General features: G+C 48.5%; 1 protein-coding gene across 1 annotated transcript in view; it reads left to right on the forward strand.

The window, feature by feature from the left end:
• Nucleotides 1-14,623, forward strand: part of LOC130383230 (phospholipid-transporting ATPase IA-like) — a 35,152-nt gene extending 20,529 nt beyond the window's left edge. The window contains exons 21-35 of the mRNA XM_056591331.1: nucleotides 1,131-1,269; nucleotides 2,044-2,108; nucleotides 2,319-2,482; nucleotides 6,270-6,453; nucleotides 6,752-6,862; nucleotides 7,266-7,340; nucleotides 8,428-8,550; nucleotides 8,864-8,942; nucleotides 9,176-9,237; nucleotides 9,339-9,395; nucleotides 9,915-10,022; nucleotides 10,252-10,340; nucleotides 10,720-10,812; nucleotides 11,367-11,458; nucleotides 12,705-14,623. Coding sequence (XP_056447306.1) covers nucleotides 1,131-1,269; nucleotides 2,044-2,108; nucleotides 2,319-2,482; nucleotides 6,270-6,453; nucleotides 6,752-6,862; nucleotides 7,266-7,340; nucleotides 8,428-8,550; nucleotides 8,864-8,942; nucleotides 9,176-9,237; nucleotides 9,339-9,395; nucleotides 9,915-10,022; nucleotides 10,252-10,340; nucleotides 10,720-10,812; nucleotides 11,367-11,458; nucleotides 12,705-12,811 — 1,548 coding nt within the window. The 3' untranslated portion in view covers nucleotides 12,812-14,623. The remainder of the gene's footprint in view (nucleotides 1-1,130; nucleotides 1,270-2,043; nucleotides 2,109-2,318; nucleotides 2,483-6,269; nucleotides 6,454-6,751; nucleotides 6,863-7,265; nucleotides 7,341-8,427; nucleotides 8,551-8,863; nucleotides 8,943-9,175; nucleotides 9,238-9,338; nucleotides 9,396-9,914; nucleotides 10,023-10,251; nucleotides 10,341-10,719; nucleotides 10,813-11,366; nucleotides 11,459-12,704) is intronic.
• The last annotated feature ends 719 nt before the right edge of the window (nucleotides 14,624-15,342 follow it).

Genomic DNA, 15,342 nt, shown 5'->3' on the forward strand with positions numbered 1-15,342 from the left:
AAAACTAACCCTAACCCCAACCCCAACACTAACACTAACCCTAACCCCACTGAGGCTGGAGGAGAGCTACCAGCTCATCGAGAGGGTCGGTGACCCCCCCACCCTAACACTAACCCCAACCCTAACACTAACCCTAACCCCACTGAGGCTGGAGGAGAGCTACCAGCTCATCGAGAGGGTCAGTGACCCCAACACTAACACTAACCCCAACCCCAACCCCAACACTAAAACTAACCCTAACCCCAACCCCAACACTAACACTAACCCTAACCCCACTGAGGCTGGAGGAGAGCTACCAGCTCATCGAGAGGGTCAGTGACCCCCCCACCCCAACACTAACCCTAACACTAACCCCAACCCCAACCCCAACACTAACACTAACACTAACCCCACTGAGGCTGGAGGAGAGCTACCAGCTCATCGAGAGCCCCCCACCCCAACACTAACCCTAACCCTCACTTCTCCCTCACCATAACCCTCACCCTCAACTCACCATAACCCTCACCTCACCCTCCCCCTCACCTCACCCTCACCCTAACCTCACCATAACCCTCACCCTCACCTCACCCTCACCCCCCCTCACCTCCCCCCACCCTCACCCTCACCCTACCTCTCAAACCTCCCGACAATTCTTCTGACTTCACGGCCGACATGTTTGTCGTATTCTTACAAATCCCAATCTGATGGTGATGGTGGGTTATGTGTGTGTGAGTCTATGTGCGTGTATGTGTGTGTGTGTGTGTGTGTGTGTGTGTGTGTGATGGTGGGTTATGTGTGTGTGAGTCTATGTGTGTGTGTGTATGTGTGTGTGATGGTGGGTTATGTGTGTGTGAGTCTATGTGTGTGTGTGTGTGAGTGTATGTGTGTGTGATGGTGGGATGTGTGTGTGTGTGAGTGAGTGCATGTGTGTGTGATGGTGGGTTATGTGTGTGTGTGTGTGTGTGTGTGTGTGTGTGTGTGTGTGTGTGTGTGTGTGTGTGTGTGTGTGTGTGTGTGTGTGTGTGTGTGTGTGTGTGTGTGTGTGTGTGTGTGTGTGTGTGTGTCCCGGCAGCCCTCGGTTGTGTCCCCAGTGGAGATCTGTTTGGCCTCCTCAGAGAGATCAGCCTTGTGCTGTGGTTCTGTCTCAACAGGACCTCCAGCTGCTGGGGGCCACGGCCATCGAGGATCGGCTGCAGGACGGGGTGGTGGAGACCATCGAGACGCTGCTCAAGGCCCACATCAACATCTGGATCCTGACCGGAGACAAGCAGGAGACGGCCGTCAATATAGGTCCACACAGGTCCATTACTAACCTGACTCTAGCCTAACCCTAGCCTAACCCTAGCCTAACCCTAGCCTAACCCTAGCCTAACCCTAGCCTAACCCTAACCCTACAGGCCCAGCCTGTTGCGTGTACAGGTACACCCAGGTCATTGCTCTACATGCCACCCTGTTGAGAACAAGCCTCTCTCGTCTGCACCTGTGGGTTGAAGAACCCAACACGGTCTCAGAGAAGGAGACGTTTGTCCTCTAAACACACAGAATATATGACCCTAATTGGGTTAGGTATTACATTTTAACTTTTATTTTGGCATTGGCCGCCTCTACTCGTCAATTTGAGACTGCAACACGTTGTCATTGTGTGAGGGACAGCCACTATGTTGTTCTTCACATTGCTCTGTTGTGCGTTGTTCTTCACATTGCTCTGTTGTGCGTTGTTCTTCACATTGCTCTGTTGTGTGTTGTTCTTCATATTGCTCTGTTGTGCGTTGTTCTTCATATTGCTCTGTTGTGCGTTGTTCTTCATATTGCTCTGTTGTGCGTTGTTCTTCATATTGTTCTGTTGTGCGCAGTTCTTCTGTTCTGTTGTGCGTTGTTCTTCACGTTGCTCTGTTGTGTGTTGTTCTTCACGTTGCTCTGTTGTGCGTTGTTCTTCACATTGCTCTGTTGTGTGCAGTTCTTCTGTTCTGTTGTGCGCAGTTCTTCTGTTCTGTTGTGCGTTCCTTCCAGTCCTTTTGCGTCACTGAGGCCGCCATCTTGTCTCCTTGACCCTGGCCTCTCCAGGTCATTCCTGTGGTCTGCTGAAGGAGACCACCGCCCTCCTGATAGTGAACGGGGACACCCTGGATGTGAGTCAAAATCACAGCATCCCCGTTTGTGGAAACCTTGTCATTTAAATATTTTGACCAGGTGATTTACGTTACAAGCAACGTGTGTGTGTGTGTGTGTGTGTGTGTGTGTGTGTGTGTGTGTGTGTGTGTGTGTGTGTGTGTGTGTGTGTGTGTGTGTGTGTGTGTGTGTGTGTGTGTGTGTGTGTGTGTGTGTGTGTGTGTGTGTAGGCCACGCGAGACGCCTTAACCCAGCACTGTGGTTCGGGGGCGGGGCTCCGCGGGGGGCGGGCGCTGGTGATTGACGGCCGCACACTGGACCACGCCCTCAGCGCGGCGAGCCGCCGGGCCTTCCTCGACCTGGCGCTGTCCTGCTCCGTGGTCATCTGCTGCAGGTAGGTCTCTCCCCCGGGTTAGGGTGTGTGTATCTGCTGCAGGTAGGTCTCTCCCCCGGGTTAGGGTGTGTGTATCTGCTGCAGGTAGGTCTCTCCCCCGGGTTAGGGTGTGTGTATCTGCTGCAGGTAGGTCTCTCCCCCGGGTTAGGGTTTGTGTATCTGCTGCAGGTAGGTCTCTCCCCCGGGTTAGGGTGTGTGTATCTGCTGCAGGTAGGTCTCTCCCCCGGGTTAGGGTGTGTGTATCTGCTGCAGGTAGGTCTCTCCCCCGGGATAGGGTGTGTGTATCTGCTGCAGGTAGGTCTCTCCCCCGGGTTAGGGTGTGTGTATCTGCTGCAGGTAGGTCTCTCCCCCGGGTTAGGGTGTGTGTATCTGCTGCAGGTAGGTCTCTCCCCCGGGTTAGGGTGTGTGTATCTGCTGCAGGTAGGTCTCTCCCCCGGGATGGGCTGGCTTCAGTGGCAAACAAACCCTCCTCCAAGTAGGCGGGTCTAGACCCAGTGTGTCCCAGACACTGACTTCATCTAATAGTGAACTGGTGTCTCATAGTGAACTGGTGTCTAATGGTGTACTGGTGTCTCACAGTGAACTGGTGTCTCATAGTGAACTGGTGTCTCACAGTGAACTGGTGTCTAATGGTGTACTGGTGTCTCACAGTGAACTGGTGTCTCATAGTGAACTGGTGTCTCACAGTGAACTGGTGTCTCACAGTGAACTGGTGTCTCACAGTGAACTGGTGTCTCACAGTGAACTGGTGTCTAACGGTGTACTGGTGTCTCACAGTGAACTGGTGTCTAATGGTGAACTGGTGTCTCACAGTGAACTGGTTTCTAATGGTGAACTGGTGTCTCATAGTGAACTGGTGTCTCACAGTGAACTGGTGTCTCACAGTGTACTGGTGTCTCATAGTGTACTGGTGTCTCACAGTGAACTGGTGTCTAATGGTGTACTGGTGTATCATAGTGAACTGGTGTCTCACAGTGAACTGGTGTCTCACAGTGAACTGGTTTCTAATGGTGTACTGGTGTCTAATGGTGTACTGGTGTATCATAGTGAACTGGTGTCTCACAGTGAACTGGTGTCTCACAGTGTACTGGTGTCTCATAGTGAACTGGTGTCTCATAGTGTACTGGTGTCTAATGGTGTACTGGTGTATCATAGTGAACTGGTGTCTCACAGTGAACTGGTGTCTCACAGTGAACTGGTTTCTAATGGTGTACTGGTGTCTAATGGTGTACTGGTGTATCATAGTGAACTGGTGTCTCACAGTGAACTGTTCTCTCACAGTGAACTGGTGTCTCACAGTGAACTGGTGTCTAATGGTGTACTGGTGTCTAATAGTGAACTGGTGTCTAATAGTTACTGCTTAATAGTGTACTGGTTTCTAATAGATAGACCAGTGCTCCTTCTCGTAGTGAGTGAGTGTGAGGATTCATATGTCAGCAGAATTGTGAAAGGCCGGACAATGGGAAATAGAAGTGGTAGAGTGTGACTGTCTGTCCTCAAAGATACAAAGGATTATTTGTTTTAAAGGACAGCGTGGTGAGTAGTCCAGTGGTTTTGTGGCTCCTAAGGAGCCATCATTGAGAATCCCGGTTCCTTAAGGAAGCATGGGTTTTAGTTGAAGAACTCATATAAATCTCTAAATGAGTTAGTCTAATACAAGATATTACACCCATCGCGTTTGATTCCTACGATTCTGCCAGATAATCCAATATCAGCGAATCATTTTATGACTGATAGCCAACATTGGCCAACAATAGAGTGGCGAAGTCACGCCCCTTCCAGTAGAGCCCATGGGACTTATGAGATCGAAAAATATGAATGGGTTTCAATGGAGAGAAACCCATTCACAGGGGGTCACAGACGGTTGGATGGTGAGGGGGTTACAGACGGTTGGATGGTGAGGGGGTTACAGACGGTTGGCTGTGAGGGGGTTACAGACGGTTGGATGGTGAGGGAGGTTACAGACGGTTGGCTGTGAGGGGGTTACAGACTGTTGGATGGTGAGGGGGTTACAGACGGTTGGCTGTGAGGGGGTTACAGACGGTTGGCTGTGAGGGGGTTACAGACGGTTGGCTGTGAGGGGGTTACAGACGGTTGGCTGTGAGGGGGTTACAGACGGTTGGCTGTGAGGGGGTTACAGGCGGTTGGCTGTGAGGGGGTTACAGACGGTTGGCTGTGAGGGGGTTACAGACCGTTGGCTGTGAGGGGGTTACAGACCGTTGGGTTAGGGTCAGGGGAGGGGGTTACAGACGGTTGGCTGTGAGGGGGTTACAGACGGTTGGGTTAGGGTCAGGGGAGGGGGTTGCAGACGGTTGGCTGTGAGGGGGTTACAGACGGTTGGCTGTGAGGGGGTTACAGACGGTTGGCTGTGAGGGGGTTACAGACGGTTGGATGGTGAGGGGGTTACAGACGGTTGGCTGTGAGGGGGTTACAGACGGTTGGCTGTGAGGGGGTTACAGACTGTTGGATGGTGAGGGGGTTACAGACGGTTGGATGGTGAGGGGGTTACAGACGGTTGGCTGTGAGGGGGTTACAGACGGTTGGCTGTGAGGGGGTTACAGACTGTTGGATGGTGAGGGAGTTACAGACGGTTGGATGGTGAGGGGGTTACAGACGGTTGGATGGTGGGGGGGGTTGCAGACGGTTGGCTGAGAGAGGGTTACAGACCGTTGGCTGTGAGGGGGTTACAGACCGTTGGGTTAGGGTCAGGGGAGGGGGTAACAGACGGTTGGCTGACCTGGGTTAGGGTTAGGGTCAGGGGAGGGGGTTGCAGACGGTTGGCTGACCTGGGTTAGGGTTAGGGTCAGGGGAGGGGGTTACAGACGGTTGGCTGACCTGGGTTAGGGTCAGGGGAGGGGGTTACAGACGGTTGGCTGACCTGGGTTAGGGTTAGGGGGTTACAGACGGTTGGCTGACCTGGGTTAGGGTTAGGGTCAGGGGAGGGGGTTACAGACGGTTGGCTGACCTGGGTTAGGGTTAGGGGGTTACAGACGGTTGGCTGACCTGGGTTAGGGTTAGGGGGTTACAGACGGTTGGCTGACCTGGGTTAGGGTTAGGGTCAGGGGAGGGGGTTACAGATGGTTGGCTGACCTGGGTTAGGATTAGGGTCAGGGGAGGGGGTTACAGAGGTTAGGGTTAGGGTCAGGGGAGGGGGTTACAGACGGTTGGCTGACCTGGGTTAGGGTCAGGGGAGGGGGTTACAGACGGTTGGCTGACCTGGGTTAGGGTTAGGGGGTTACAGACGGTTGGCTGACCTGGGTTAGGGTTAGGGTTAGGGGGTTACAGACGGTTGGCTGACCTGGGTTAGGGTTAGGGGAGGGGGTTACAGACGGTTGGCTGACCTGGGTTAGGGTCAGGGGAGGGGGTTACAGACGGTTGGCTGACCTGGGTTAGGGTTAGGGTTAGGGGGTTACAGATGGTTGGCTGACCTGGGTTAGGGTTAGGGGGTTACAGACGGTTGGCTGACCTGGGTTAGGATTAGGGGAGGGGGTTACAGACGGTTGGCTGACCTGGGTTAGGGTTAGGATTAGGGGAGGGGGTTACAGACGGTTGGCTGACCTGGGTTAGGGTTAGGGGGTTACAGACGGTTGGCTGACCTGGGTTAGGGTTAGGGTTAGGGGGTTACAGACGGTTGGCTGACCTGGGTTAGGGTTAGGGTTAGGGGGTTACAGACGGTTGGCTGACCTGGGTTAGGGTTAGGGGGTTACAGACGGTTGGCTGACCTGGGTTAGGGTTAGGGTCAGGGGAGGGGGTTACAGACGGTTGGCTGACCTGGGTTGGGTCCCAGGGTGTCTCCTCTGCAGAAGTCTCAGGTGGTGGAGCTGGTGAAGACGGAGGTGAAGGCCATCACGCTGGCGGTGGGCGACGGCGCCAACGACGTGGGCATGATCCAGACGGCCCACGTGGGGGTGGGCATCTCGGGCCACGAGGGGCTGCAGGCGGCCAACTCCTCGGACTACTCCATCGCCCAGGTAACACTGGGTTTCTATATTCTACATGTATGCACTGGGAAGGAATGCTTTTAATCTCATCTGTGTATAGTTACAATAAAAAGCTTTCTATTCTATTCTTCTAACCCGCCCCAAATCCTTAGAGGTTGGAACGTTCTGTTTTTGCTAGAATATTATCGGAGACAAAGGCCATAAAGCCCATGAAAATGCTTGTGCCATATTCTTTTGTCTTAACTCACTTAGCCTTTCCTTTCCAATGCATTGTGTGGTTGCTTTAGGTCCATCCCTTCTCTAATGTTTGTTGACCATTGTCTTCCAGTTTAAGTTCCTGCGGAACCTGCTGCTGGTGCACGGAGCATGGAGCTACAACCGCGTGGCCAAATGCATCCTGTACTGCTTCTACAAGAACATCGTCCTCTACATCATCGAGGTTAGGGTAGAGAACATCACCCCCTACATCATCGAGGATAGGGTTAGGGTTAGGGTAGAGGACATTGCCCTCTACGTCATCGAGGTTAGGGTTAGGGTTAGGGTAGAGAACATCACCCCCTACATCATCGAGGATAGGGTTAGGGTTAGGGTAGAGAACATCCTCCTCTACGTCATCGAGGTTAGGGTTAGGGTTAGAGTAGAGAACATCCTCCTCTACGTCATCGAGGTTAGGGTTAGGGTAGAGAACATCCTCCTCTACGTCATCAAGGTTAGGGTTAGGGTTAGGGTAGAGAACATCACCCTCTACACCATCGAGGTTACCCTCACCCTATTCGTTACACAAGCTGACGTGATGAAGCTTCTGTCTGCTCTCATGACATGCTCCTCATTCTGTTCCTCAGATCTGGTTTGCCCTTGTCAACGGATTCTCAGGTCAGATCCTATTTGAGAGGTGGTGTATCGGACTGTACAATGTGGTAAGCCATCATTTCATCATTTTTTTTACTGGAAAATATTAGAGGCTTCTCAGCCAAATAGTTTGAACATTGGTAGAGAGAAAGGCGTCAGCGGGGGGGGGCTCCGGGCCCTGTCCCATGGTCATCCAACACCTCAGAGGGTTAGGCTAGACCGGAGACCACTCAGACAGACATCCCTCTGTAGTCAATGACATCAGTCTATTTCTCAGGTCCTTTAGATAATCAGTATACGTCTAAGTAAGCTTAACTTTAAGCATAAAGTATACAAGAATATAAGGTAAATATTGTTACAATGGAGCCAAATGTTAAACACTGTATCGATGTTACCAGGCCTTCCCTAGCCTGCATTCAAATGAACCCCCGAAGCCTCATTTACGTATAAATGGCCCCTAACAGAGACATCTGTTACCCCCTGTGGTTTCTCCTATCGTATGGTCTTAGAATGTTTATTCTGTAGGCTTCAACTTAGAAGTCTAATTTAACTAATCCATACCCCGGTTAAAATCAGACACTTCCAGCTTTATGATTGTGACTGTATATGCCACAGACAAATAAAGTGGAACTGTTAACCACTACAAATGCCTATTTTACTGTTTAAATTAATATTGCTTTCAGAGAACTCATCTCTTAAACACATGTGGTAAGTCATGGTGATTAAAGATCAGGTTAATAAACAAGGGATGAATGGATTTCAATCTAAGACCTCACTTCATATAACTAATGTATGATATGTAACTTCTTGTAACTATAATGTTTAATATGTAACCCCTTTGTACGTAATGAATGAATGCTAATGGAGAACGGAAAGGGCCTGTAGTCCAGAGCAGTGTGATTGGTCAAGGAAGTCACAGATGTTGGGGTTACCTCAGAGATCCCCGGTTTGGATGGGCCAGTTCTTTGCAAACCCATTCAGATGCTGCTGTTACTCTGTGCAGTGACAATAACGCCTTGATCATTCAATCCTAGTCCTTCTCAACCTCTCGCATTTAGTCAGAGTATTAGACCGTGGGTGTTCTCCCTGACACCAGCCTTTATTCACACGGTGAATTAATGTCTTCATCTTTGTTTAACTCTATTCATGCCACAGATATTTACTGCCATGCCGCCGCTAGCGATGGGTATATTTGAGCGCTGCTGCCAGAAGGAGACCATGCTGAAGTACCCGGAGCTCTACAGGACGTCTCAGGAGGCTCAGGGATTCAATGCAAAGGTTTAGATCTGAGGGAATGTGGAGGTCAAATGGACCTCTTGGCCATGAATCTGGTACCAAGGGTTAGGATTTTTTTTTTTGGTGTGCGGATTTAAAGGGTTAGGGTTAGGGTTAGGGTTAGCTAACCCTAACCCTAACCCTTTAAATCCGTGGGAATGTGGAGGTCAAATGGACCTCTTGGCCATGAAGCTGGTGCCAAACCCATAATGCTTGTTTTCAATGAAGTACTGTTTTCAGTATATTATATTTTAAACAATGCAAAAATAAATGTGTTCTAAGCAATGATTAGATAAGTTGACCTTCTCTTGTGCAGGTGTTCTGGTTCCACTGTCTGAACGGCCTGCTCCATTCTGCTGTGCTGTTCTGGCTCCCCCTGCTGGCGTTCAGACACGGTACACTCAGCCATCGGTTAACACCAGAGGCTTCCTATCGTGCAGTGCTACTGGAACTTTTAGTCATTCATTCACTTTATTCATTCTCCATTGAAACAGTAGTAAATATCTCTGTTATATCATTCAGACACGGTGTCGTAAGACCCTAACCCTAATCCTCCATTGAAACAGTAGTTAGGGTTAGGGTTAGGGTTAACCTTAACCCTAACCCTGACTACTGTTATATCATTCAGACACGGTGTCCTGGAATGGGAGGACTACCGACTACCTACTGCTAGGAAACATGGTTTACACGGTGAGTTTAAGAACGCCTGACCGATGACCGTTCATTGTCTCTCTCTAACCCCACTCTCTGCAGTGTGTCTGAACCCTCTCTCTCTCCCCCACTCCCTGCAGTGTGTCGTGGTCACGGTGTGTCTCAAGGCAGGCTTGGAGACGGCGTCGTGGACTGTGGTGTGTTCTGCTTTAAGCCGTCCCCTTCTGTTTCCTTAATATTGCCAAAATGTATAATTTGGAGAAATTATTATCATTAGTGATTATCATAAGGGTTTGACTTTAGGATTTACAATAGTATGTGCTACAGTCATCTTTAGTTTCACACATTTTCACATATTTCACATATTTAGTTTCTAGAGGCTCTTTAAAATATTGACAAAATGTGAATCACCATTAAAAATGACATTTTTACACCAATTTAGTATATTACTAACAATATTGGATTATATATATGTATCCCATTCTTATTACCAGCTTAAATCATATATCAAAGATCTATTTTCTTGACTGATAGTTGGTCGGACTCCGTGAGTGATGGACTTCAGGTGGGCTGAAGGCTAGCCCTAGCCCTAGCCCTAGCCCTAGCCCTAGCCCTAGCCCTAGCCCTAGCTCTAGCCCTAGCCCTAGCCCTAGCCCTAGCCCTAGCCCTAGCTCTAGCCCTAGCCCTAGCCCTAGCCCTAACCCTTCTCTCTGTAGTTCAGCCACGTGGCCCTGTGGGGCAGCATCGCCCTGTGGCTGCTCTTCTTCTGGCTCTACTCCAACCTGTGGCCCTCCATCCCTTTGGCCCAGGACATGCCCGGCGAGGTACGCCTAACCCTAACATTAACCCTAACCCTAAACCCTGACCCTAGCTCGGCGAGGTACGCCTAACCCTAACATTAACCCCAACCCTAACCTTAACCCTAGCCTGGAGAGGTTCTTCCAAACCTCACAACACACATTCATCTATAAAAAAAGGAACTGTTTATGTTTGGACCCTTTTGCTCCTCTTCCATGTAAAGGCATAATGTATGTGGTGTCTGTGGTGCTCCAGGCTGAGATGATGTACACCTCAGGGGTCTTCTGGATGGCCCTGCTCCTGGTCCCGGTGACCGCCCTCCTGCTGGACGTGGTCCTCACAGTGTGAGCCTCTCTCCCCCTCTCTGGGACATCTTGGGTCATCTCCATACACCTGTCATGGATAAACAATGTGGACCTAAATAGCTAAACATACACTTTATGGATTTATACTCTTAACAACTCTCGATTCTTAACTAAATCAGCATTAAAGGGTGAAAAAATCTGGTTGGACGTTATGGTTAAAAGATAGTATAGTACTTATGGTATAGTGTATATAATATGGTACAGTTCAGCATTACAACTACAATAAACTGCTCAGGACTACAATGAAGGCGAAAACGACTCTTGGTTGGAAGCAGTGTGGAATGTTGGCACTGACAGTTTTGGTTTCACATTACAAAGGAAGATAAGAGTGAATATTATTGATCTGTTCCTCTCCCAGAGTGAGGAGGTCTGTGTGGACGTCTCTGTCTGATGATGTAAGGCAGCTGGAGGCCAGCCGCCAGGACCCAGCAACTGTGGTACAAAACAGAAGGTGTGTGTGTGTGTGTGTGTGTGTGTGTGTGTGTGTGTGTGTGTGTGTGTGTGTGTCTGTGTCTGTGTCTGTGTCTGTGTCTGTGTCTGTGTCTGTGTCTGTGTCTGTGTGCTGTGTGCTGTGTGCTGTGTGCTGTTATTTACTTCCTGTTCCAGTCCTGGCCAGGCCATTATAATCGTTGTACCTGAGTCACTGCAGTTCAAGAACATGGCCTTAAAACTTGGTATTTCCAATTGGCACTTATGGCCAATCCTTCTATCATCAAGCTGTGTCAGTATGGGATCTACTGATTTTCCCGCCATAAGAAAAGCTTTGAGTACTGTCGTGGTCTACAAACCCCCATGTGTCACCATGTGTGATAAGAATTTGGTAACATGGCACAGCCAGCGTGGGATAAGGTTATCGACACATATGCTGCTTAACCTGTTTGGTCAGCAATTGTTCAGCTGAAACAAAGGTCCGAAACAAATGACCAAAGTACCAGTGGAGGATTACACGGCTAAGAGCAGTTTGGTGTGTTGGTAACATCTAGCTCATGTGTCGCCCCCCCCCAGCCTCTCAGAAAGAGCGCAGCTCCTGCGGAACGTGTTTGGGCGAGCGACAGAGCCCTCCTACAGCGAGAACTCCCAGCAGCAAAACCTTTTGCGTGAGTTGGACCAGCATCCTACGTTTAGTCTGCAAAACAATCCGACACCATTTACAATCCGCCACCTTGTGTTATTAACGTGTGACGGGCTACCAAGCTCATCTCCTGCCATGCAACTCTTGTTTCTCCCGCCACTCCGTCCACTAAAAGGCATGCAAGGGGTGACCTTGTCATCCCGGTCTAAAGGTCAGTCAGGTGGTTGCATAGTTGATGACGTCATGTGTTCAAATGTTTACTAAGGGGATGTAGACCCCCCCCCGTTTGTTTGGACAAAAACAGAACAGTCCGTAGAGTCGTCTGTCTAGTCTGTGATCTTCTTCTGAGTTTCGTCTCCCCCCGAGGTGTGTTAGCCCCCTTCCCTCCACCCTATAAAACTGGGATTCTCCACCGGGGTTAGGGTACCGGGGTTAGGGTTAGGGTACCGGGGTTAGGGTTGGGGTACCCGGGTTAGGGTTGGGGTACGAGGTGACCCTAGGGTTAGGGTACCGGGGTTAGGGTTGGGGTACCCGGGTGACCCTAGGGTTAGGGTACCGGGGTTAGGGTTAGGGTACCGGGGTTAGGGTTAGGGTACCGGGGTTAGGGTTGGGGTACCCGGGTTAGGGTTGGGGTACGAGGTGACCCTAGGGTTAGAGTACCGGGGTTAGGGTACTGGGGTTAGGGTTGGGGTACCCGGGTGACCCTAGGGTTAGGGTCGGGGTACCGGGGTTAGGGTTGGGGTACCGGGGTTAGGGTTGGGGTACCGGGGTTAGGGTTGGGGTACCCGGGTGACGCTAGGGTTAGGGTACCGGGGTTAGGGTTGGGGTACCGGGGATAGGTTTAGGGTTTGGGTACCCGGGTGACTCTAGGAGTAAAACAGCAGCTTCCATGGGGTACCTGTCAAGAATTAGATTTTGCTTTGTTAGACCCATAAACAAAATATATGATGTAAAGATTAACATTTGTTTAATTTGAATTGATTGTTTGCAGATCAATAAAGTATTCCCCAGCTTCTTCCATTTTACACGTCGAGGCCACTACAATATTGATATTGATACGAGTATATATACTAGTTTATATTTATAAAAGGAGGATCCTGGTTCAAAGGAAAGTTTTTGTTGTTTAGTGTCCACTGAATCTGTTCTGACGGGATATGGGCAGATATCTTTATCTATAGCTTTCCCTAATCTCTTCAAAGCATCCACCTATCCCTCGTTTTATGTTGAGGGGAATATTCTTTTAACACCAATTGTGTTGTTTTGTGTGGCAGACGGCTACGCCTTCTCTCAGGATGAGAACGGGGCGCTTTCCCAGTCGGACCTCGTCCGCTCCTACGACACAACGACGAACGACGCCGTACGGAGGTCAGCAGAATGAAGGATAAGAACCGTCCGCTCTCATTGCACTACTTTAAAGAACCCAGTCGGACCAGAGGTCAGCAGAATGAAGGATGAGAACCTTCCGCTCTCATTGCACTACTTTAAAGGACCCAGTCGGACCAGAGGTCAGCAGAATGAAGGATGAGAACCTTCCGCTCTCATTGCACTACTTTAAAGGACCCAGTCGGACCAGAGATCAGAGGAACAGTGTGCCTGAAGTCAGAGGCTCTTTTGTCCCTCCACAAGTGTTGCATACTGACCCCAATGGGTCTGTGTTTGAGCGCTCCACTTTTGAAGCTCATGCCAATGAAGGGTCAATCTTATCCACGGAGACCAGGATAATGTCGTACTACGCTATTTTTTTATTCAAAATGATTTTAACTCTTCTATTGTAGTTAAATATCTGTCACTGCTCTCTTAACTTCCAACACTTGACACGGACGTTACTAAACATGTCAGTTGGTTTTAATCACGTTGTTTCCACAGCTACTCTCTTCATACTTGAGTCCTTATGATGCTGCTTTATTGAAACGTTTTGTAACTGTATCAATGGAGGGTTAGGGTTAGGGTTATCCTAACCCTAACCCTCCATTGGTAGGGTAACCCTAACCCTAACCCTGTATCAATGGAGGGTTAGGGTTAGGGTTATCCTAACCCTCCATTGATAGGGTTACCCTAACCCTAACCCTGTATCAATGGAGGGTTAGGGTTAGGATTATCCTAACCGTAACCCTCCATTGGTAGGGTTACCCTAACCCTAACCCTGTATCAATGGACTTCATGATACTATTTCTATCTTGCACTTCAGGCACCAAGTTTAATATTTTAACGAGGAGTTGCCTCGTTAAAATATAATCATAATCAGCTCAAGTTACTAACCCTAACCCTAACCCATAATCAGCTCAAGTTACTAACCCCACTCTGACCCATAATCAGCTGTTACAGAGCATCTTTGAATTTGACTATATTTAGCACAATGGTGCTTACTAATAGTTTGACACATGTATATTGTACGTTTCTATGTTTTGGTTTGTTTTTAAATCATTTGCGTCCCATGTGAACTTGTATGTTTATTCACCATCATGTTTCCCCTCACGCATCCTTGATTTTAAAACACTAGCATACCAGATACATTATCATGAGGAAATAAATGATCACCCAATGACTGATCCATAACTTATTCACATTAAATGCATTCTAAAGCTGTAGTATAAAGTAACATCCTTGTATACAATCCATGTGTCAATAATACAAAAATATCTGTCATGTTTTTTGACCACGGTAACGCTGCAGCTGTTGTGGCGCTCTCGTGTGGCCACATACATTATTAAACGTTGACTACCGAGGGCTTTTATTGTGGTAAGACTTCCCATCACGGTAACCCGGAAGTATTTTTTCAGTAAACAAACTTATGAAAACTGCTCGAGACATATGGGCTTCTTTCAAGGAAAGTGACCAGCCGTTACAGGCCGTTTTGAAAATCTACCTCTTCTGGCATCAAAAGTGGGCGCGTCCACCTAGATGTGTGCTGGATCGATCAGTCTACCAGCCTACCCAGTAGCAAACGTTGCTCATCTATTCATCATACATCTAGGTGGACACGCCCACTTGATGTGAGAAGTGCTTTGTATCACTAATCACACTCACACCTGGTGGTATAATATGGGTCCTTTAAACAAAAACTCTTAAACCTTCTCAATCTTGTCCTGTATAGAATTGACCCATCATAAGGTTCCTATGAACATGTTGTAACTTCGTACTCTGGGATGTGTCTGAACTGTTCTAACGTTACAATCGTGTGTGTGTGTGTGTGTGTGTGTGTGTGTGTGTGTGTGTGTGTGTGTGTGTGTGTGTGTGTGTGTGTGTGTGTGTGTGTGTGTGTGTGTGTGTGTGTGTGTGTGTGTGTGTGTGTACTAATATAATGTATGTAGATCAGTTTCTACAGTTAGTTCTAAACACTGAACCAGCATTCAGTCTAGCCTAAGAGTTATCTATAGAAGCAACTCAATACTGGTAAGTCCTTATCTTTATTGATGGAAGCACTTGCAAGCACAAAATGTACAATCTCTTTATGATCAATAGTTCAAAGGTATGTGTTTTATCATTGACAGAATGTCTTCATTCTCCCTATTGTCCTATCAGCATTCCCCAGCTTAATTCAATCACACAGAGCAATGAGATTAATGTTAAATGTGACAAGTAAATAGTGTAAAGTAGTAAAGTGTCTCAAACAGCATATTATCATAGTATTTGTGGCGTCAATATTTGTGAAAAAATAAGGTTAATTACAGACACACAATGATGAAACTTTTCATTTCGACTGTTACTGTTAATACTGCTTAAATGCTCTACAAACCAACGTCCCAATAAGTTATTAATTAACAGCCTTTGAAAAATAAAGTCTCCTCAAGTTGCCCTCTCATAAATGTCAAAATGCCAGTTAGAATCCAATACTTTTGGATACTTATGGCACGTTTCCACCGAGCGGTATGGTTTGGTGCATCACGGTGCGGATCGGTACGGTATCGA

The sequence above is a fragment of the Gadus chalcogrammus genome, chromosome 5, assembly GCF_026213295.1.
Source record: "Gadus chalcogrammus isolate NIFS_2021 chromosome 5, NIFS_Gcha_1.0, whole genome shotgun sequence".
Classification (NCBI taxonomy): domain Eukaryota; kingdom Metazoa; phylum Chordata; class Actinopteri; order Gadiformes; family Gadidae; genus Gadus; species Gadus chalcogrammus.